The 22183-nt window shown below is 43.7% G+C and overlaps 1 protein-coding gene across 1 annotated transcript in view; it reads left to right on the top strand.

Moving 5' to 3' along the window:
- daam2 (dishevelled associated activator of morphogenesis 2) overlaps window positions 1–22183 on the top strand; it is a gene marked incomplete at its 5' end in the record, with an annotated part of 114874 nt that overhangs the window by 56484 nt on the left and 36207 nt on the right. Inside the window, 5 exons of the mRNA XM_084181761.1 lie at window positions 10275–10608; window positions 11032–11142; window positions 11716–11819; window positions 11986–12052; window positions 12369–12486. Of these exons, the coding sequence (XP_084037887.1) occupies window positions 10275–10608; window positions 11032–11142; window positions 11716–11819; window positions 11986–12052; window positions 12369–12486 (734 nt within the window). The remainder of the gene's footprint in view (window positions 1–10274; window positions 10609–11031; window positions 11143–11715; window positions 11820–11985; window positions 12053–12368; window positions 12487–22183) is intronic.

Below are 22183 nucleotides of genomic sequence, written 5' to 3'. Positions count from 1 at the left end.
GGTAAACAACGTTTTTCCATCAATAGAATCAATGCAGGGAGGAAACGTGATATCATAAGGGAATCCCTTAGACCGCACTTACTGGTATGACTAGTTCTCACCCGCTCTGGCAGAGAAGTAGCCTATGTGAAAGCTTTAACAGTAGCCTAAACATACAATTAAAGTATCCATCACCAATAAATGAATGAACTTCCAAGATAATAGGCTGGTTTATGCTGTGAACAGCGTTTTATTTATTGGCCTACCAGAATCGCCTACAAAAAGAGGCTTGTGATAGGCCTTCAATTGAAATATTTCACTTATTATAACCTACCGTTATCAATAACAGGGAAAAATATATATTTAATCTCCAAAATAAAATGTAGAGATAATAAACTTGGTTTACTGAAACTTAAGGAAGCGATACGATTTTCAATAGCACCGATGACAACAACCTATTCATTTGATGATGTCTCCTCCCGTTGCTCCCCTCCGGCGCTCTGATTCGCCGGTCTACTGAGCCACCGGTCTGAGAGCACCACCGGAATAGAAACCCAACGCACCCTAATCACCTCCAGCGCACCTGCACCTCGTCATCTCATCACCACCCCTATTTAGCCCTGGACTGTTCCCTATGATGTTGTGTTTGATTGTTTAGCTGTGTGTCGTGTACTCTATCTTTGTTATTTCTCTTTGTCGTTGTTTAAGTATACCTTGACCTTGTTAATTCCTGCGTCTGCATCCTGCCTCTTCGTATACTCAGTACTCGTCACAGATGATAAGGCAAATCTCCTCAAGAAGGAGCACTTGAGAGGAAGAACCGTGCTTAATGGATGGATTTGGCGGATGGGTTTCAAAATAAATTCTCGCATTGCAGGGATCAACTTGTTGTGGCAGTTTTATAGCCTTATGGAGCAGTAGCAGTAATAATAAAGTCTGAATGCCAAGAGTCACGTCTGGAGGAAACATGGCACCATCCTTACGGCGAAAAATGGTGGCGGCAACATCATGCTGTGGGGATGTTTTTCAGCGGCAGGGACTGGGACACTAGTCAGGATCGAGGGAAAGATGAACGGAGCAAAGTACAAAGAGATCCTTGATGAAAACCTACTCCAGAGCGCTCAGGACCTCTGACTGGGTCCAAGGTTCACCTTCCAGCAGGACAACGACCCTAAGCACACAGCCAAGACAATACAGGAGTGGCTTTGGGACAAGTCTCTGAATGTCCTTAAGTGGCCCAGCCAGAGCCTGGACTTGAACCCGATTGAACATCTCTGAGAGACCTGAAAATAGCTGTGCAGCGACGCTCCCCATCCAACCTGGCAGAGCGTGATAGGATCTGCAGAGAAGAATGAGCGTCATACTCAAAAAGACTTGAGGCTGTTATCGCTGCATAAGGTGCTCAACTAAGTACTGAGTAAAGGGTCTGAATACGTATGTACAGTGCCTTGAAAAAGTATTCATCCCCCTTAGCGTTTTTCCTATTTTGTTGATTTTTATTTGGATTTCATGTAATGGGCATGTCCAAATTGGTGAAGTGAAATTAAAAAAATAACTTGTTTCAAAATATTCTAAAAAATAAATAACTGAAAATTGGTTTGTGCATATGTATTCACCCCCTTTGCAATGAAGCCCCTAAATAAGATCTGGTGCAACCAATTACCTTCTGAAGTCACATAAATCTAAGTGTCACATAACCTGTCACATGATTTCAGTATATATACACCTGTTCTGAAAGGCCCCAGAGTCTGCAACACCACTAAGCAAGGGGCACCACCAAGCAAGCGGCACCATGAAGACCAAGGAGCTCTCCAAACAGGTCAGGGACAAAGTTGTGGAGAAGTACTGATCAGGTTTGGGTTATAAAACAATATCTGAAACTTTGAACATCCCACGGAGCACCATTAAATCCATTATTAAAAAATGTAAAGAATATGGCACCACAACAAACCTGCCAAGAGAGGACCGCCCACCAAAACTCACGGACCAGGCAATGAGGGCATTAATCAGAGAGGCAACAAAGAGGCCAAAGATAACCATCGGTGCTATTGAAAATCGTGGGCTGCAAAGCTCCACAGCGGAGATTGGAGTATATGTCCATAGGAACACTGTAAGCCGTACACTCCACAGAGCTGAGCTTTATGGAAGAGTGGCCAGAAAAAAGCCATTGCTTAAAGAAAAAAATTAACAAACACGTTTTGTGTTCGCCAAAAGGCATGTGGGAGACTCCCCAAACATATGAAAGAAGGTACTCTGGTCAGATGAGACTAAAATTGAGCTTTTTGGCCATCAAGGAAAAAACTATGTCTGGCGCAAACCCAACACCTCTCATCACCTCGAGAACACCATCCCCACAGTGAAGCATGGTGGTGGCAGCATCATGCTGTGGGGATGTTTCTCATCGGCAGGGACTGGGAAACTGGTCAGAATTGAAGGAATAATGGATGCGGCTAAATACAGGGAAATTCTTGAGGGAAACCTGTTTGTCTTCCAGAGATTTGAGACTGGGACGGAGGTTCATCTTCCAGCAGGACAATGACCCTAAGCATATTGTTAAAGCAACACTCGAGTGGTTTAAGGGGAAACATTGAAATGTCTTGGAATGGCCTAGTCAAAGCCCAGACCTCAATCCAATTGAGATTCTGTGGTATGACTTAAAGATTGCTGTACACAAGCGGAACCCATCCAACTTGAAGAAGCTGGAGCAGTTTTGCCTTGAAGAATGGGCAACAATCCCAGTGGCTAGATGTGCCAAGCTTATAGAGACATACCCAAAGAGACTTGCAGCTGTAATTGCTGCAAAAGGTGGCTCTACAAAGTGTTGACTTTGGGGGGATGAAATGTTATGCACGCTCAAGTTTTCTGTTTTCTTGTCTTATTTCTTGTTTGTTTCACAATAACAAAATATTTTGCATCTTCAAAGTGGTAGGCATGTTGTGTAAATCAAATGATGCAAACCCCCCAAAAATCAATTTTAATTGCAGGTTGTAAGGCAACAAAACAGGAAAAATGCCAAGGGGGTTAATACTTTCACAAGCCACTGTAAATATGATATTTCCGTTTTTGCAAAAATGTCTAAAAAACGTTTTTTGCTTTGTCATAATGGGGTGTTGTGTGTAGATGAGGGGGGAAAAACAATTGAATCCATTTTAGAATAAGGCTGTAACGTAACAAAATGTGGAAAAAGTCAAGGGGTCTGAATACTTTCCGAATGCGATGTGCCTCAACTGATATGCCATCCAGCCCTGGAGTTTTCCCGGACTTAAAAAAATAAAAAATTGTAGCATTTCTATGTTGAAGATTAAAAAATAATTTTGTGCATTTTCCCCCATATTCCATCCAGTTCACTTTCTTTTGTGTAATACAGTGCCCTCCACTAATATTGGCACCCTTTGTAAATATGAGAAAAATGGGCTGTGAAAGAAATCTTTGCTGTTTATCCTCTTGGTCTTTCATTCAAAATATAAAAAAAAGCAAACCTTTAATTGATGTAAAATGATTCAAAAAAATCATTTTACAAATGTAATAAATAAATATTTTTCTCAATCATTTGTGCAACAATTATTGGCACCCCTAGTAATTATTATGAGTATAATCGAACTGAAATATATTCCCATTCATATTTTGTTTTTAAGTTCACATGAGTGATTAGGAACACTTAAGTGGTAAGCCATGGCTTCCTGTTTCACTGGGGTATAAATATGAGGTGACACACAGGCCAAGTTCCCATAGTCATCCATCACTATGGGAAAGACCCGAGAATACAGTAATGATGTGCGACAAAAGGTTGTTGAGCTGCACAAATCAGGAAATTGCTATAAGAAAATACCTCAACGGTTGAAAATGCCCATTTCCACTATCAGGGCAATAATTGAGAAGTTTAAAGCAACTGGAGATGTTAACAATCGGCCTGGAAGAGGACGTGTGTCTATATTGACCCCACGCACAGTGAGGAGGATGGGTCGAGTGGCCAAAAAATCTCCAAGGATCACAGCTGGAGAATTGCAGACGTTAGTTGGGTCTTGGGGTCAGAAAGTCTCCAAAACTACGATCAGACGCCACCTACATAACCACAAGTTGTTTGGGAGGGTTGCCATAAAAATGCCTTTGCTGTCATCAAACAACAAACTCAAGCACCTACAGTTTGCCAAAAGTTACTGGAACTTTCAATGGGACTGGGTTCTATGGTCAGATAAGACCAAAACATACCTTTTTGGAAACAAACACCAGAGGTGGGTTTGACGTAGACAGAAAGATAGCCATGCAGAAAAGTACCTCATCCCCACTGTGAAGTATGTTGGTGGATCGTTGATGTTGTGGGACTGTTTTTCTTCCATAGGATACATGGTATCATGGACTCCAGCAAGTACCAGCAGATATTAAATCAAAACCTGACTGCCTCTGCTAGGAAGCTTAAACTGGGCCATGGTTGGATCGTCCAGCAGGACAATGATCCAAAGCACACCTCGTGACAATGATCCAAATCACCACAAAAATGCTTCACTTACTACAGAATCAAGGTTTTGCCATGGCCATCCCAGTCCCCTGAACTAAACCCCATAGAAAACCTGTGGGATGAGCTGAAGAGGAGAGTCCACAAGCGTGGACCTCGGAATCTGAAGGATCTGGAGAGATTCTGTATGGAGGAATGGTCTCAGATCCCTTGCCATGTGTTCTCCAACCTCATTACACATTATAGGAGAAGACTCAGAGCTGTTATCTTGGCAAAGGGAGGTTGCACAAAGTATTGAATGAAGGAGTGGCAATAATTGTGGCACACATATATTTGAGAAAAATATTAGTGTTATGATTTTAATTTAATTAAAGGTTAGATTTTTGTGAATATTTTGAATGAAAGACCAAGAGGATAAACGATAAAGACAGTTTTTTCACAGCCCGTTTTGCTCATATTTACCAAGGGTGCCAATATTAGTGGAGGGCACTGCATATTTCACTTGGTCTTTCTTGAATAAGTTCCTCCATTTCTTTTTGTTTTTCCTCTAACTTATTATGTGCCTCTGTTACAGTTTTTATTGCTATTTGTCTGTACCTTTAGTACCTCTATTTCCTTTGTTAAGATGAACTATTTTGACCTAAAAGAGGAGAGAAAGAGGAGAGAGAATGAACAAGAGGAGAGAAAGAATGAGGGAACAAGAAAGAGAGTGAGAAAATTAGTGAATGGTTGGATGATGTTGGTATGTAGAGGGGGGACTGTTTTCACTGTTGAGGATTAGGCATCGTTGGATGTCCTTTGTAGGGAGCAGGAATTCATGGAGCGTGAAGAGTGTGTGTACCTGTGTGTGCCTGTGTGTGTACGTGTATGTGCGTGCATGTCTGCGTACGTGCTCTTGTGTGTGACAGAGCATAGCTGTGAGTATCTATGTGTGACACCTAGACACCCACCTTCGTAATACTTGAAGGATTCTGCCAACATTGAGCTGGCGATGTTACGTCTTTAGGTAGAGAAATCAACTTCAGTTTGCAATGTGACAAAGAGTAATTTTAGTGCTGAAACGAGAAGCACATTGCTAGGCGAGGGAGACTGTTTTCCCTGTGTGTGTGTGTGCGCGCACGTCTACGTGAATGTACTGTATGTGTACGTTTGGCCTGTGTGTGGGTGCATGGTGCGCGTGTGTGTGTACGACAGTGTTGTAGTACTCGAGACCGGTCACATATTGAGTGTTTCGGGTCTTGTCTCTGTGTCAGATATATTTTTACTAGGTCTTGACTAGGTCTCGGACAATGAGGAGTCAGAATTTCTTCCTGAGACCAGTGGAGTAAAAAATCATAATTATCAGTGTCACACCCTGGCTCTGGGACTCTATATGTTGAGCCAGGGTGTGTTCATTCTATGTGGTATATTTCTATGTTGGGGGTTCTAGTTCTTCTGTTTCTTTGTTGGCCTGAGTGACTCCCAATCAGAGGCAACGAGTGTCAGCTGTGGCTGGTTGTCTCTGATTGGGAGCCATATTTAAACTGTCTGTGTTCCCTTGGTGTTTGTGGGTTTTTGTTCCAGTTGGTCATTGTTACCTAGGACGTTACGAGTCGTTTTGTTGTTTTGTATCGTGTGTGCACTTTAACGAATTAAAGTATGTTCGCTCAACACGCTGCGCCTTGGTCCTCCTCTATGTATGACGATCGTGACAGAAAAACCCACCGTACCAGGACCAAGCAGCGTGTCCAGGAGCAGGCAGCCTGGACGTGGGAGCAGATTTTGGACGGACAGGGGTCCTGGACCTGGGAGGAAATCCTGGCCGGGATGGATCGCCGGCCATGGAGTGAGACTGTAGAGAGGCGACGGAGAGAGGAGCAACGGCGTGATCAGGGTCGTCGTCGGACGGTCGAGAGGCAACCCCAAATAATTTTTAGGGGGGGGCACAGGGCATGGACGACGGGGCTGACGGAGGCAGAAAAGGGGCGTATTCAAAAGGCCACCAGGTTACGGGGGTCACTGGTAAAGGAAGGGAAGGAAGGTTTAGAGGCACGGCGAGAGGTACTGGGATGTGTTACCAGTCCGGTCCGGCCCGTTCCAGATCCCGGGGTAGAGCCAGTGGTGTGTGTCCCCAGTACGGTCCGGCCTGTTACGGCCCCTCGCACCAAATGGACGGTGCGCGTCGCCAGCCCGGTCCGGCCTGTTCCTGCCTCTCGCACCAAGCATACGGTGTGCGTCGCCAGCCCGGTCCGGCCTGGTCCTGCTCCACGCACCAAGCCTACGGTGTGCGTCGCCAGCCCGGTCCGGCCTGTTCCTGCCTCTCGCACCAAGCCTACGGTGTGCGTCGCCAGCCCGGTCCGGCCTGTCCCTGCTCCACGCACCAAGCCTACGGTGTGCGTCGCCAGCCCGGTCCGGCCTGTCCCTGCTCCTCGCACCAAGCCTACGGTGTGCGTCGCCAGCCCGGTCCGGCCTGTCCCTGCTCCTCGCACCAAGCCTGCGGTGTGCGTCGCCAGCCCGGTCCGGCCTGTCCCTGCTCCACGCACCAAGGCTACGGTGTGCGTCGCCAGCCCGGTCCGGCCTGTCCCTGCTCCACGCACCAAGCCTACGGTGTGCGTCGCCAGCCCGGTCCGGCCTGTCCCTGCTCCTCGCACCAAGCCTACGGTGTGCGTCGCCAGCCCGGTCCGGCCTGTTCCTACTACACGCACCAAGCCAGGGGTGCGCATCGTCAGCCCGGTCCGGCCTGTTCCTACTCCACACACCAAGCCAGGGGTGCGCGTCGCCAGCCTGGCCCGGCCTGTTCCTGCCACTCGCACCAAGCCAGGGGTGCAAGTCGTCAGCCCGGTTCGGCCCGTTCCGGCTCCACGCACCAAGCCAGGGGTGCGCGTCGTCAGTCCAGCACAACCCGTGCCTGGGTCACCGGTGCCTGGTAAGGTACCGGTCAACTGCTCCACTACGGAGCTGAAGCTAACCGCTCCTGCTACGTCCAGTTCAGCTCCAGCCAGCGGGGCCAGACCGGACCAGGGGCGCTATGGGGGGTTTATTGGAGGGTGGTGGGAAAGGCCGGAGCCAGAACCGCCGCCGAGGAGGAATGCCCACCCAGACCTCCCCTGTTTTGTTCTAGTGGAGGCGCGGTCGCAGTCCGCGCCTTTAGGGGGGGGTACTGTCACACCCTGGCTCTGGGACTCTATATGTTGAGCCAGGGTGTGTTCATTCTATGTGGTATATTTCTATGTTGGGGGTTCTAGTTCTTCTGTTTCTTTGTTGGCCTGAGTGACTCCCAATCAGAGGCAACGAGTGTCAGCTGTGGCTGGTTGTCTCTGATTGGGAGCCATATTTAAACTGTCTGTGTTCCCTTGGTGTTTGTGGGTTTTTGTTCCAGTTGGTCATTGTTACCTAGGACGTTACGAGTCGTTTTGTTGTTTTGTATCGTGTGTGCACTTTAACTAATTAAAGTATGTTCGCTCAACACGCTGCGCCTTGGTCCTCCTCTATGTATGACGATCGTGACAATCAGCTCCCATTCAGTCAGCGCATAAAACGTCTTCACCAGGCCAAATATCCACACTCCTTTTACGACACATTCATTTTAATAAAAATATCCTCAAACTTTGTCGAGCTCATCAGAATTTCCTTGATTTGTTGGTAGGGAAGAGTGGAGGAAATAATTTGAAAGTTGCACTCTCACTATTAGTAAGGGGAGACCGGCGGAAGATGTAACATTTTGTCTTTTTATCTATTATAGACCTGTTTGCATTAGTGATCATTTGGAGAAGTGGCTCTCTATTTGCCCTCAGCATGTATTTGTTCACCATTCTGAATGTCTAAGGAATCCATATGTTCTTCTGAAATATGAACACAGAAATACTGGACATTTTGAACTCTTATTATGGTGGCGATGTGACACAATTTCAATCATGGTCTTGACTCGGTCTCGGACCCCTCACCCCCCTCCCGGTCTTGGTCTTGATTCGGACTCAATTTGCTCTGGTCTCGCTTTAGGTAGTCTCGAACCCAACACTGGTGTACGGTATTTATGACCTCACCCATGTGTTCCTGGGGATCTGAGGGTTACACGAGAATTGCCAGGTGAACCGTGTGCGCTCTCAAAATCTGGGATTGATCGAGTTAGCGGGAGAGTAGCCTGGCTTAAGATGTATAGGATAATAATGGGGTGATTTATGTGCTTTGAAGGAAGGGGTGTGTTTTTTCCACTCCCGCTCTAGCCAAGAAAGCGGTGGGAGGGGATGGAACTTGGACTCAGCTCATCTGACAGTGTCAAAACAATGTATCTGTTAGAATGACTGACTGTAAATCTCCCTCGGCTTCTTTTTTTTTCTTTCTCCTTCTTTCTCTCTGTCTCTTAATATTGCTCTCTCTCTTGCTCTCTGTCTGTTTGATGTTTCTTACATTTCTTTCTTTTTCTTTCAGTGATTAATAAATAAGACCCACCCCCTCTCTTTCTTTCTCTTTCTCTCTCCCTCTCTCTCTCTCTCTTTGTCTGTCTGAACAGAAACAGGCTTTCGTTTGTTATGAACTCGATCGATTTACATGATTTATGAACTTGATCAGGGAAAGAATCTGTGTGAGGGAAAGTTGATGTCATGCCCTTCATGTTTGTGAATTGTAGGTCATCTGATAGGCTTGCAGTTCTCTAAGAGGAAGGGGTTAATGAGGGGATTGACCCTTCATTAGCCCTGTTAATAAAGTCTGTCATTAGGAAAGTTCTAAGAGGAATGAGAGCGGTATGAGTTTTATGGTATACAGTTTCATGTGGGATCCCTTACTATAGCTGGTTAATTGGTGTAGGTAGGGAGGGGAGGGGTGGCTTTATGTCTATCTATACTGAACAAAAGTATAAACGCAACATGTACAGTGTTGGTTTCATGAGCAGACATAAAAGATCCCAGAAAGGTTCCATACGCACAAAAAGCATATTTCTCTCAAATTTTGTGCACAAATTTGTTGACATCCCTGTTAGTTATTATTTCGCCTTTGCCAAGGTAATCCATCCACCTGACAGGTGTGGCATATCAAGAAGCTTATTAAACAGCATTATCATTACACTGGTGCACCTTGTGCTGAGGACAATAAAAGGCCACTCAAAAATGTGCAGTTTTGTCACACAACACAATGCCACAGATGTCTCAAGTTTTGAGGGCGCATGCAATTGGCATGCTGACTGCAGGAATGTCCACCAGAGCTGTTGCAAGACAATTGAATGTTCATTTCTCTACCACAAGCCGCCTCCAATGTCGTTTTTGAGAATTTGGCAGTGCGTCCAACCGACCTCACAACAGCAGACCATGCATAACCATGCCAGCCTGGACCTCTACATCCGGCTTCTTCACCTGCGGGATCGTCTGAGACCAGCCACCCGGACAGCTGATGAAACTGAGGAGTATTTCTGTCTGTAATAAAGCGCTTTTGTGGGGGAAACTTATTCTGATTGGCTGGGCCTGGCTCCCCAGTGGGTGGGCCTGGCTCCCAAGTGGGTGGGACTATGCCCTCCCAGGCCCACCCATGGCTGCGCCCCTGCCCATTCATGTGAAATCCATAGATTAGGGCCTAATGAATTTATTTCAATACCTTTTACACTTGGTACTCCTTTTACCCATTTACTTTACATTTTGACCTCCTGTTATCCTAAAGCCTCTAACAAACAACTTAGGCCAGACATACTTTTGGTGGCAGTTAAACACAGAGATATGTTCAAGGTGAATGAGAATTCCTAAAAGTCAACCTAACCTCCTATTTGTGAAGCAGACCATAGTTTCCAGTGTTTGTTTAATCTTTGTCTTCCATTGTTTACCTTTTAACCTTTTTTGACTGACACATCCTGACACCTCACCCCTCCACCTCCCAGGTTCGTGACGCGCTTCATCGAGCTCGACGGCCTCACCTGCCTGCTCAATTTCCTGCGGAGCATGGACTACGAGACGTCAGAGAGCCGCGTGCACACCTCGGTCATCGGCTGCATCAAGGCCCTGATGAACAACTCGCAGGGTCGAGCCCACGTGCTGGCCCACCCGCAGAGCATTAACACCATCTCCCAGAGCTTGCGGCAGGACAACGTCAAGACCAAGGTTGCCGTGCTGGAGATCCTGGGCGCAGTGTGCCTGGTGCCTGATGGCCACAAGAAGGTGCTGCAGGCGATGGCCCACTACCAGAAGTATGCCGCTGAGAGGACCCGCTTCCAGGTATAGTCCAACAAATGCTGGGGTACTCCTAAAGCTAAGTAAATGACTCGTAAATCTAATCTATAGTTTTAGTGTGGGTGTGCCACACTAATTTTAAATCATCCCCAAGAGTGAATATGTCTTTTTGACCATGCATAGAAGAGTTGCAAGGACATTGTCCCTGTATCCCAGGGGTGGGCAAACGTATTGGTTCAATAGCCACATCAGGACAGATAGTGCAGATTTGGCAAGAAAAAGGGCAGTTATTTAAACAAAATTAGGTCCTTAAAACCACCACATTTAATCGGCTGGCGGGACGGATTGGCCGTAGTTTACCCACCACTGCAACTCTTGCAGATCAATTTCATTGTAGTTAATATAACTGAGTAATTGTCCATTAAACCCATGCACCTAACTGAGTAAGTGTCCCTGTAACCCATGCAGACGTTGCTGAATGAGCTAGACAGAAGTACGGGGCGATACAGAGACGAGGTCAACCTGAAGACAGCCATCATGTCCTTCATCAACGCTGTGCTCAATGCCGGGGCTGGGGAGGTCAGTCATGATCGCCATTTTACTCTTTAATTCCCCTGTCACACCCACAGCTAGGTCTACATTATATTGGATTATTCATGAGAGTCACATTTAAACAATTCTACCAAGATATCATTGAATAGTTCGACTGCACACACCCTAAGAAATACATTAGATTTGCGTGATAGAGGCTACATCATTGTTGTTATTGTTTTTGTTGGCAGGTTGAGGAGCGTAATTCTTTTTATTTTTGTATTAGCATGGTCAACTAAATTGCAGTACATGTTGTGCTATTCTATCGCGCGTGCAATGATGTCAGAGTGGAAAAAAACAGTGTTTGTTGTTTGCAGTAACTTCTTTGTTGTTGTAATATTGCAAATGGACATGACTGTTTCATCATTATGGATTCCAGCTTTAAATAATAAGTCAAGTTTATTCTTGTATTACAATAGTGCACAGACACAGTAGCCTACATACATTAACAACTGTTAAAGCTAATTAAAAGTCCAAGAGCAAAGTACTGTATGCCTGAATGATACAGGGTTGCTGTTGTTGTCGTCAGCTGTGTTTGATCCCCTGTACTTCTATCCTTAGGACAACCTGGAGTTCCGCCTCCACCTTAGGTACGAGTTCCTGATGTTGGGGATCCAGCCTGTGATTGACAAGCTCAGAGGGCACGATAATGCCACTCTGGACAGGTGAGGCGGGGGACAAGATAACCACTAAGCTTCTTAGAAAGCTTCTTAGTCCCTACAGTAAGGTTGTTGGATTCAAGGCTGGCATCCAGCTCATAAGATATACAGACAGAGATGGAATGACTCTCTCAAGCTTATTGTCTCTTTCATGCCTGTGTCATATTTCCAGGCATTTGGACTTCTTTGAGATGGTGAGGAATGAGGATGACTCAGAACTTGCGAAGCGTTTTGACATGGTGAGTGCCTGTTTTACCATCCCCATGTGAAGTAAAGGTGTCTTTATTGGAATGTTCTCAATCTATGAATGTCGAACTTTTACTGCTGCTCTTTAATTATTTGTTATCTATTTTTTACTTCACTTACTTTTCTTAAAACTGCATTGTTGGTTAAGGGCTGGTAAGTAAGCATTCACTGTAAGGTCTACACCTGTTGAATTTGGCGCGTGTGTGCTTGTATTGAGGATCTCTAAGTGCATCCATGCCTAATTTCAGGTTTATTGTTATCGATTGACTTGGTATTTTAATGATTGGATGTTTTACTTTCATTCAACAGACCCACGTAGACACCAAGAGCGCTGGCCAGATGTTTGAGTTGATCAAGAAGAAGTTGAACCACACAGACGCCTATCCTTACCTGCTCTCTATCCTCCAGCACTGCCTCCAGATGCCCTGTGAGTACATCAATCGCTATTGAATCTACCTCATGGGCTGGTCCATCGCTATTATGATTTTAAGTATATTTATTCACAATTTCCAATACACAATGGCAGTTTATATGACATGTCAAACTGAATAGCAGTGCACATACGCACAATGACTACATCTGCCTGCTAGGCTGGTCCATCACTAATACAGTGGCTTGCGAAAGTATACACCCCCCTTGGCATTTCTCCTATTTTGTTGCCTTACAACCTGGAATTAAAATGGATTTTTTGGGGGTTGTATCATTTGATTAACACAACATGCCTACCACTTTGAAGATGCAAAATATTTTTGGGGTGAAACAAACAAGAAATAATACATAAAAACTGAAAACTTGAGCGTGCATAACTATTCACCCCCCCAAAGTCAATACTTTGTAGAGCCACCTTTTGCAGCAATTACAGCAGCAAGTCTCTTGGGGTATGTCTCCATAAGCTTGGCACATCTAGCCACTGGGATTTTTGCCCATTCTTCAAGGCAAAACTGCTCCAGCTCCTTCAAGTTGGATGGGTTCCGCTGGTGTACAGCAATCTTTAAGTCATACCACAGATTCTCAATTGGATTGAGGTCTGGGCTTTGACTAGGCCATTCCAAGACATTTCAATGTTTCCCCTTAAACCACTCGAGTGTTGCTTTAGCAGTATTCTTAGGTTCATTGTCCTGCTGGAAGGTGAACCTCTGTCTCAAATCTCTGGAAGACTGAAACAGGTTTCCCTCAAGAATTTCCCTGTATTTAGCGCCATCCATCATTCCTTCAATTCTGACCAGTTTCCCAGTCCCTGCCAATGAAAAACATCCCCACAGCATGATGCTACCACTACCATGCTTCACTGTGGGGATGGTGTTCTCGGGGTGATGAAAGGTGTTGGGTTTGCGCCAGACATAGCGTTTTCCTTGATGGCCAAAAAGCTCAATTTTATTATCATCTGACCAGCATACCTTCTTCCATATGTTTGGGGAGTCTCCCACATGCCTTTTGGCAAACACCAAATGCGTTTGCTTATTTTCTTTCTTTAAGCAATGGCTTTTTTCTGGCCACTCTTCCGTAAAGCCCAGCTCTGTGGAGTGTACGGCTTAAAGTGTTCCTATGGACAGATACTCCAATATCCGCTTGAGAGCTTTGCAGTTCCTTCAGGGTTATCTTTGGTCTCTTTGTTGCCTCTGATTAATGCCCTCCTTGCCTGGTCCTTGAGTTTTGGTGGGCGGCCCTCTCTTGGCAGGTTTGTTGTGGTCCCATATTCTTTCATTTTTTAAATAATATTTTTTTATAACCCAACCCTGATCTGTACTTCTCCACAACTTTGTCCCTGACCTATTTGGAGAGCTCCTTGGTCTTCATGGTGCCGCTTGCTTGGTGGTGCCCCTTGCTTAGTGGTGTTGCAGACTCTGGGGCCTTTCAGAACTGGTGTATATATACTGACATCATGTGACAGATCATGTGACACTTAGATTGCACACAGGTGGACTTTATTTAACTAATTATATGACGTCTGAAGGTAATTGGTTGCACCAGATCTTATTTAGGGGCTTCATAGCAAAGGGGGTGAATACATATGCACGCACCACTTTTCCATTATTAATTTTTTTGAATTTTTTGTAACAAGTTATTTTTTTCATTTCACTTCACCAATTTGGAATATTTTGTGTATGTCCATTACATGAAATCCAAATAAAAATCTATTTAAATTACAGGTTGTAATGCAACAAAATAGGAAAAACGCCAAGGGGGTAGAATACTTTTGCAAGGCACTGTACATCTACCTCACAGGCTGGTTCATCACTAATACATCTACCTCACAGGCTGGTTCATCACTAATACATCTACCTCACAGGCTCGTTCATCAGTAATACATCTGCCTTACAGCCTGGTTCATCACTATTAATAGAGCCCGACCAATGTCAGATGTTTGGGTGTGATATCGATTTTAGGGAGGCAAAAGTCACAGATTACCGATATATCTGCCAATATATTGTTTTTTAGAGGTGTAATGAAAAACAGAGCTTTTTTACACAAATTGTTCACCAAAGGATTAACAGATACACAAAATTATAATTTCTTAACAAAATATTAAATTAACATTATTTAAGAACATTGTATTTGTGGTTTACAGAATGTCTATTAAAAAGCAACTATACCGTGCATTCGGAAATTATTCAGACCCCTTCCCTTTTTCCACATTTTGTTACGTTACAGCCTTATTCTAAAATTGATTAAATAAATGTTTTCCCTCATCAATCTACACACAATACCCCATAATGACAAAGCAAAAACAGGTTTTTAGAAATGTTTGTAAATTTATTAGAAATTAAAAACAGAAATACCATATTTAGGTAAGTATTCAGACCCTTTGCTATGAGACTCGAAAGATCATCCTTGAGATGTTTCTAGAACTTGATTAGAGTCCACCTGTGGTAAATTCAATTGATTGGACATGATTTAGAAAGGCACACACCTGTCTATATAAGGTCCCACAGTTGACAGTGCATGTCAGAGCAAAAACCAAGCCATGAGGTCGAAGGAATTGTCCGTAGAGCTCCGAGACAGGATTGTGTCGAGGCACAGATCTGGGGAAGGGCACAAACATTTCTGCAGCATTGAAGGTCCCCAAGAACACAGTGGCCTCCATCATTCTTACATGGAAGAAGTTTGGAACCACCAAGACTCTTCCTAGAGCTGGCCGCCCGGCCAAACTGAGCAATCGGGGGAGAAGGGCCTTGGTCAGAGGTGACATAGAACCCGATGGTCACTCTGACAAAGCTCCGGAGTTCCTCTGTGGAGATGGGAGAACCTTCCAGAAGGACAACCATCTCTGCAGCGCTCCACCAATCAGGCCTTTATGTTAGAGTGGCCAGACGGAAGCCACTCCTCAGTAAAAGGCATATGACAGCCCGCTTGGAGTTTGCCAAAAGGCACCTAAAGGACTCTCAGACCATGAGAAACAAGATTCTCTGGTCTGATGAAACCAAGATTGAACTTTTTGGCCTGAATGCCAAGCGTCACGTCTGGAGGAAACCTAGCACCATCTCTACTGTGAAGCATGGTGGTGGCAGCATCATGCTGTGGGGATGTTTTTCAGCTGAAGGGACTGGGAGACTAGTCAGGATCGAGGGAAAGATTAACAGAGCAAAGTACAGAGAGATCCTTGATGAAAACCTGCTCCAGAGCGATCAGGACCTCAGACTGGGGCGAAGGTTCACCTTCCAACAGGACAAGGACCCTAAGCACACAGCCAAGACAACAGAGGAGTTGCTTTGGGACAAGTCTCTGAATGTCCTTGAGTGGCCCAGCCAGAGCCCGGACTTAAACCCGGTCGAACATCTCTGGAGAGACCTGAAAATAGCTGTGCAGCTACGCTCCCCATCCAACCTGACAGAGCTTGAGAGGATCTGCAGAGAAGAATGGGAGAAACTCCCCAAATACAGGTGTGCGAAGCTTGTAGTGTCATACCCAAGAAGACTCAAGAATGTAATCGCTGCCAAAGGTGCTTCAACAAAGTACTGAGTAAAGGGTCTGAATACTTATGTAAATGTCATATTTCCGTTTTTTTTTTATACATTTGCAAACATTTGTGACCCGTTTCAGGAAACTAGGCATATGTTGCAAGTCACGACTTTACAGGAGAGCCATTTTAAGTTTTTTTATAACGTCAGCCATGGAGCTCTACAAATATGTTGCTACTGTGCTCAATAACATTGCTGCCCTGAATTTATCAGGCGCTATCGACAAAGGTAAGTGGGAAAAAGTTGTGATTGACTACTTTCTGGAGGACGATCGTGCCATGCTGACTCTCTCTGACTCTGAAAATGATGTTGTAGAGTCTTCTGATGACAGTGATGGGGAAGAAACGGCAATCAACAGTATTGTTGTCGTGGAAGAAGTTGACCGAGTTTTGAAATCAGTGAATTGTCTGGTAGAAGCAGAGTATGATAAGGAGATTAATATAATTCTGGCGTTTGATTGCAAATGCAGAGGGAGTCGAAAAGAGAACACAGAAGGCTGCTGTATAAAACACCTGTCTCCGGATTACATCTTCAAACTAAGGGCAACCATGGCATCGGTGACAGAGAGGGAGAAAGATCTGATGATTCTTATGGCATTGCACACGGTCAGTGTGAACCAGAGTGTCTGACACAACGGGCCAAGCAAGCTGTACAAACAAAAAGGAAACGGCACAGGACATCTTATTTAATGAAAGGGGTTGCAGTCTGCCGTGAAGCGTTCATCCATGTATACGGGTAAGAGTCTAGCTACAGTTTCAGAAATTATGCCATTTAGCATTGCTAGTTATAGCCTAATGTTAGCTAGCTAACATTGAACCTATTTGGTTAACTTTAGCTAGCTATGACAATCAGTTTGTATTGCTAGGACTCTATGAATTGGGATTATGAGTCATTGTTTAGCTAGCTAGCTACATGTCTAAACAAAAGACCCTAAGTTAAAGCTTACTGTTAGCTAGCTAGCTGACGTTAGATGGCTGGCTTTCTAGCTAACATTACGTGTGTGTGATCTGTGTGTAGTGATGTTATCTCAGAATGCCATTTTGCATTGCTAGTTATAGCTTAATGTTAGCTAGCTAACTAGCTAACATTGAATCTATTTAGTTAACCTAAGCTAGCTATGACAATCGGTTTGTATTGCTAGTACTCTATGGATTGGGATTATGGTTCATTGTTTAGCTAGCTAGCTAGCTACATGTCTTAACATAAGACCCCAAGTTAAAGGTTACTGTTAGCTAGCTAGCTGATGACCCATCAAAAAGAGAGCTTGCCCAAGCAAGCACAGGTCACACCTGAAGCATGAGGACTTGCAGCGAGTGGTTAGTTTATCAACATCTACACAGAGGATAAGGCAATAATATTACCAGGACACCACCCTGGACACAAACACATTAGTGGAAAGCTGCTGCCATCCCATGTGACAAAAGCAGCAGTGTGGCGTTTCAACATGGAATCGATGACAACACGTGGTACGTAAAGCATAAACAACAAGTTTTTATTATTTAATTGACCTCCAACATAATTGGCACTACTTTTATTGATCTCACATTATTTCTGTATTTTCCAGATGTACGTGTAGTCGGGCTGTCATCCTTCAGGAATCTGTGGAGAAAATTGCTGCCCCACATCTCAAGCACTAAGCCCAGGACATACCTGTGCTGGCAGTGCCAGAGGAACAACTATCAGCCGAGCTGAAGAAGCAAGAGCAGCATCTCCTGCTTGTTCAGAGTGAGCGGTCTATATATATATATATATATATATATATATATATATGGGAGGCAGGCAAATTCCTTTCACTGAGCTGTGTAAAGACAGACTGACAGGGGTGAGACAATTAAGTTTAGTTTATCTTAATGTTCTTTTGTTGTTTGCAGGTGCATTATCCTTATGACCCTATGCAGGCAGGTCCCATCTACTTCTTAACTCCTCGCAAGTGTGGCTTGTTTTGGTGTCTGCTGTGAAGGAATACCACAACAAGTCAACTACTTGATTGATGAAGGCATGTCATCCAGCAAAGGCAGCAGCGCAGTCATCAACTACATGCACCATTTCTTTACCAACTACGGAGTTGGGGAAACACGCGTGGACCTGAATTGTGATAACTGCAGTGACCAAAACAAGAACTTTGTGCTCTGTTTGTGCTCTGGTATTGTGCCTGGCGGACCATGCACAAGCTCCACCACAGTCTGGACCTTCACTTCCTGATCACAGGCCACACCAAGTTTGCCCCCGAGTGGTGCTTCGGCCTCATCAAGCAGCGCTTCAGAAAGACCAGAGTGAACACTTTGTATGAGATTGCTGGTGTTGTCAAGGACAGCACTGTGACAGGGGTCAACATCCCACAGCTGGTTGGACTGGAGGATGGTACGGTGCTGGTGGGAAGCTATGGCTGGCAACAACACCTGACTCCATACTTCAGGCCGCTGCCACAGATCAAGCAGTACCAGTACTTCAGGTGAATATCATTTTCATTGCATTGTATGAGGTTATTGTTCTTATCTAAACTTGGGAGGTGAATTGATCTTGTGCAAGGTTGTAATGTCTTCAATTATTTGTGTGTTATTTCCTGTGTTACAGCTTCGATGCTCTGGAGCCTGGTGTTGTTGTAGCCAATTAGCGTTCGGACTCAGTCGGAACCAGGTTTCAGCTGCTGCGCAACACTGATATCCTTCCTCCCATAGATGGTCTGCCTGTACAAGCACCACCTGGACTAGACACAGCTAGACAAACTTATATTTTTGAGAAGATCAGGGAGTTTTACGACGAAGAAGCTATGGGTATCACATGCCCTACACCAAAGTCAAAGGCAGAACAGAAACAGGCTCTCCGAATATTTTTTATCCTGCTGTTCAGCCACTTTAGCCCTGATTGTATGCATATAACTACCTCATCTATCACTGATATCGTTATTCATATTGTTCTTGTACATACTGTATATTATTTTATTTATATTGACTCTCTATTTCTGATATTGCTACTATGCAAGTAACCATTTGGCTATACCGTTTACACCTTCTGTAGAGACCCATCCACTTAGCTAGAAGTGGATGTGGCTGGGGGTTATAGCATTTCTTTCACATGACCCATCAATTTAGACAACTATGGCTGGGTAAGCGTCATCTAATATTTATTTAATATTTTTATCTGGAACTTTCTCTTTACCTGGAATTTTTCCTTATTGTAGGCTTCTACTTTTAGTCTTTACTACAGTACTCACTGTTTAGCACATGACCTCACATGTGAATCCTTAAAGAGATGGGTGGGGCTGGCTTAAGAGGGTGTGAACAATGCTGAATGGGTGTAGACAAAGGAGAGCTCTCCAGTAGGTACCAAAACATTCAAAGGCCATTTCTCAAAAGTGAGTTTACAACTTTCAAAGCAGAATTACTTTCCCATTGTTCCTCAAATGCAGTGTATGATATACAGTTTTGTAGCTCTGAGTGTCTACTTTTATCCAATGTAAAAAACACAATTTCAAATTTTGCTACATAAAACCGATTTGACCCGGTCGGTCACATTTCTAAAAACCAGTTTTTGCTTTGTCATTATGGGGTATTGTGTGTAGATTGATGAATGAAAAAAATATTTGAATCAATTTTAGAATAAGGCTGTAACGTAACAAAATGTGGAATAAGTCAAGGGATCTGAATACTTTCCGAATGCACTGTATCCTCTATAAATCCGACAGTAAATACAAAACTTGCTTAGTTGGGTACAACTTAAAGATGTGTCCATTTATGGCAGTGGATAAGAAGTATGCAAAAGTGTTTGTGCTAAACCACCACAAGGGGTGGCTGGCTGAATGAATTAAACTTTGTTTCAAGTAAAACTGAAACTGCACCGTTCACAAGTTCACAAATAAGCATTGAAATGCAGAAACATGCTGTTTGTAATGTCACCACTAGGTCAGTGTCAGCATTTGTCTTGAGTAGGTTTGCTACAGTGTTTACAACAGTCAAAGGTCATGTAAACAAACACTTTATCGCAACCTATGACAAACACAAGCTAGCTGTTCATTATGACAATGTTTTCTTACAGAAACTACAGTATATGTAAATTACACTGATCAATACAAAATGGATTGGCTATAAATTTGAACTGGAAATGGCATGCGCTGATGACTGAAAATGTTTATGCAGGCAAATGCTTGCCACACTGGTTTTAGTCATGTTCTAATTTAGCTCGCTAGGTAATGTTAGCTACTTGTCTTATCATGAATGCAAGCACATGGCCTGAATGATAGATCTGCGCCAACTGTCTTGCTTTTTGCAGATTGCATATTTTGGAAAACGAACTAAATAAGCCCAGTAGCTAACATACAGTGCCTTCCGAAAGTATTCACACCCCTTTACTTTTTCCACATTTTGATGTGTTACAGCCTGAATTTAAAGATTTTGTGTCACTGATCTACACGCAATACCCCATAACGTCAAAGTGGAATTTTGTTTTTAGAACATTTTAGAAATTAATAAAAAAAATTCAAGCTGAAATGTCTTGAGTGAATAAGTATTCAACCCTTTTGTTATGGCAAGCCTAAATAAGTTCAGGAGTAAAAATGTGCTTAAGAAATCGCATAATAAGTTGCATGGACTCATTCCATGTTCAATAATAGTGGTTAACATGATTTTTTTATGACTACCCCATCTCTGTACCCCACACATACAATTATCTGTAAGGTCCCTCAATCAAGTAGTGAAATTCAAGCACAGTCTGCTTCCACAAGACACTAGAACACAAATTCACCTTTCAGCAGGACAATAACCTAAAACACAAGGCCAAATCTACACTGGAGTTGCTTACCAAGATGGCATTGAATGTTCCTGAGTTGGCTAGTTACTGTTTTGACTTAAATCAGCTTGAACATTTATGGCAATACTTGAAAATGGCTGTTTGGCAATGATCAACAATCAACTTGACTGAGCTTGAATATTTATTTTAAGAATATTGGGCAAATATTGTACAATCCAGATGTGGAAAGCTCTTAGAGACTTACCCCAAAAGACTCACAGCTGTAATCGCCGCCAAAGGTGCTTCTACAAAGTATTGACTCAAGGGTGTGAATATTTTGGTGATATTTCTGTATTTCATTTTCAATAAATTTGCAAAAATGTCAAAATAACATGGTTTTACTTTGTCATTATGGGGTATTGTGTGTAGATAGCTCAGAACAAAAATATATTTAATCCATTTTGAGATCAGGTTGTAACACAACAAAATGTGGATTAAGTCAAGGGGTATGAATACTTTCTGAAGGCCTGTAATAGGCTCAGACAGTAACAGTGTTATTTTTGTATCAAGGACGAGTGTTCACTTTGGCACCAGTCTAGTGTTAGCACATAAGTAGCACAGATTGCTAGCTAAGCTAACTACCTTGCTGGCTTTGAGGAGGGGGGTATATCCTACAAAGCAGGTTTGAGGAGTTAGCAAGGTAACTTTGGTCAACTCTAAGTTCCACTCGGGATATCCGGTCATACGAAAGTGGCTCACCTTTTAGCCAGGTACATTTCTATGGCAACGAATCCTTCAGAACTAACCTGCTCCGGGGCAGGTTAACTCACGGCTAACTCCACTTACCCCGAATGAAATCATAGAGTTGAGGACCAACTAAATCAGATTCCATCCATCTTGCAAAGATTGTGTCATCAGCCCCTTCATTTGAGGAAGATGACTGATTTGTTTAACACATTTAGCAATGACAGAATGCATTTTAAACTTCACGCAATGTAACACTTTTGTATGACTTAATAGCAATGTCTGTCGCCATAGTATGGATGAAGCCTTAGCTGGACTGTAAAGCTATCTGAAGCTGGTTAGCTTCAGAAAACACTGAGTAGATCTAGCTTGCTTCGTAGGATACCCCTCAGGGCTGCTTGCTTGGTGTACTTTTGATTATTTACTTATAAAAATATGCTAACTATGGCAAGCTACTCACTGTCACCGCCATGCCTACTATCTCTAATGTTGTGACCTAGGGCTGAATGATGTTCAATGAGTGACTCGTAGAGCGCCTTCTACAGGCAACCATTGAACATTTTAAAAAATGACCGCAAATGAGCAGACATATTTGTTTATTCTATGTATATAATATCTGAGCTTTATCTGTGATATAAAGACCAATACATATATTTCTGTGAAAGGCTCATGTTGGCCAATAATATCGGTCAACCG

The sequence above is a fragment of the Coregonus lavaretus genome, assembly GCF_964263955.1.
Source record: "Coregonus lavaretus genome assembly, chromosome: 18".
NCBI classification, from domain to species: domain Eukaryota; kingdom Metazoa; phylum Chordata; class Actinopteri; order Salmoniformes; family Salmonidae; genus Coregonus; species Coregonus lavaretus.
This window is presented reverse-complemented; position numbering and strand designations above follow the sequence as displayed.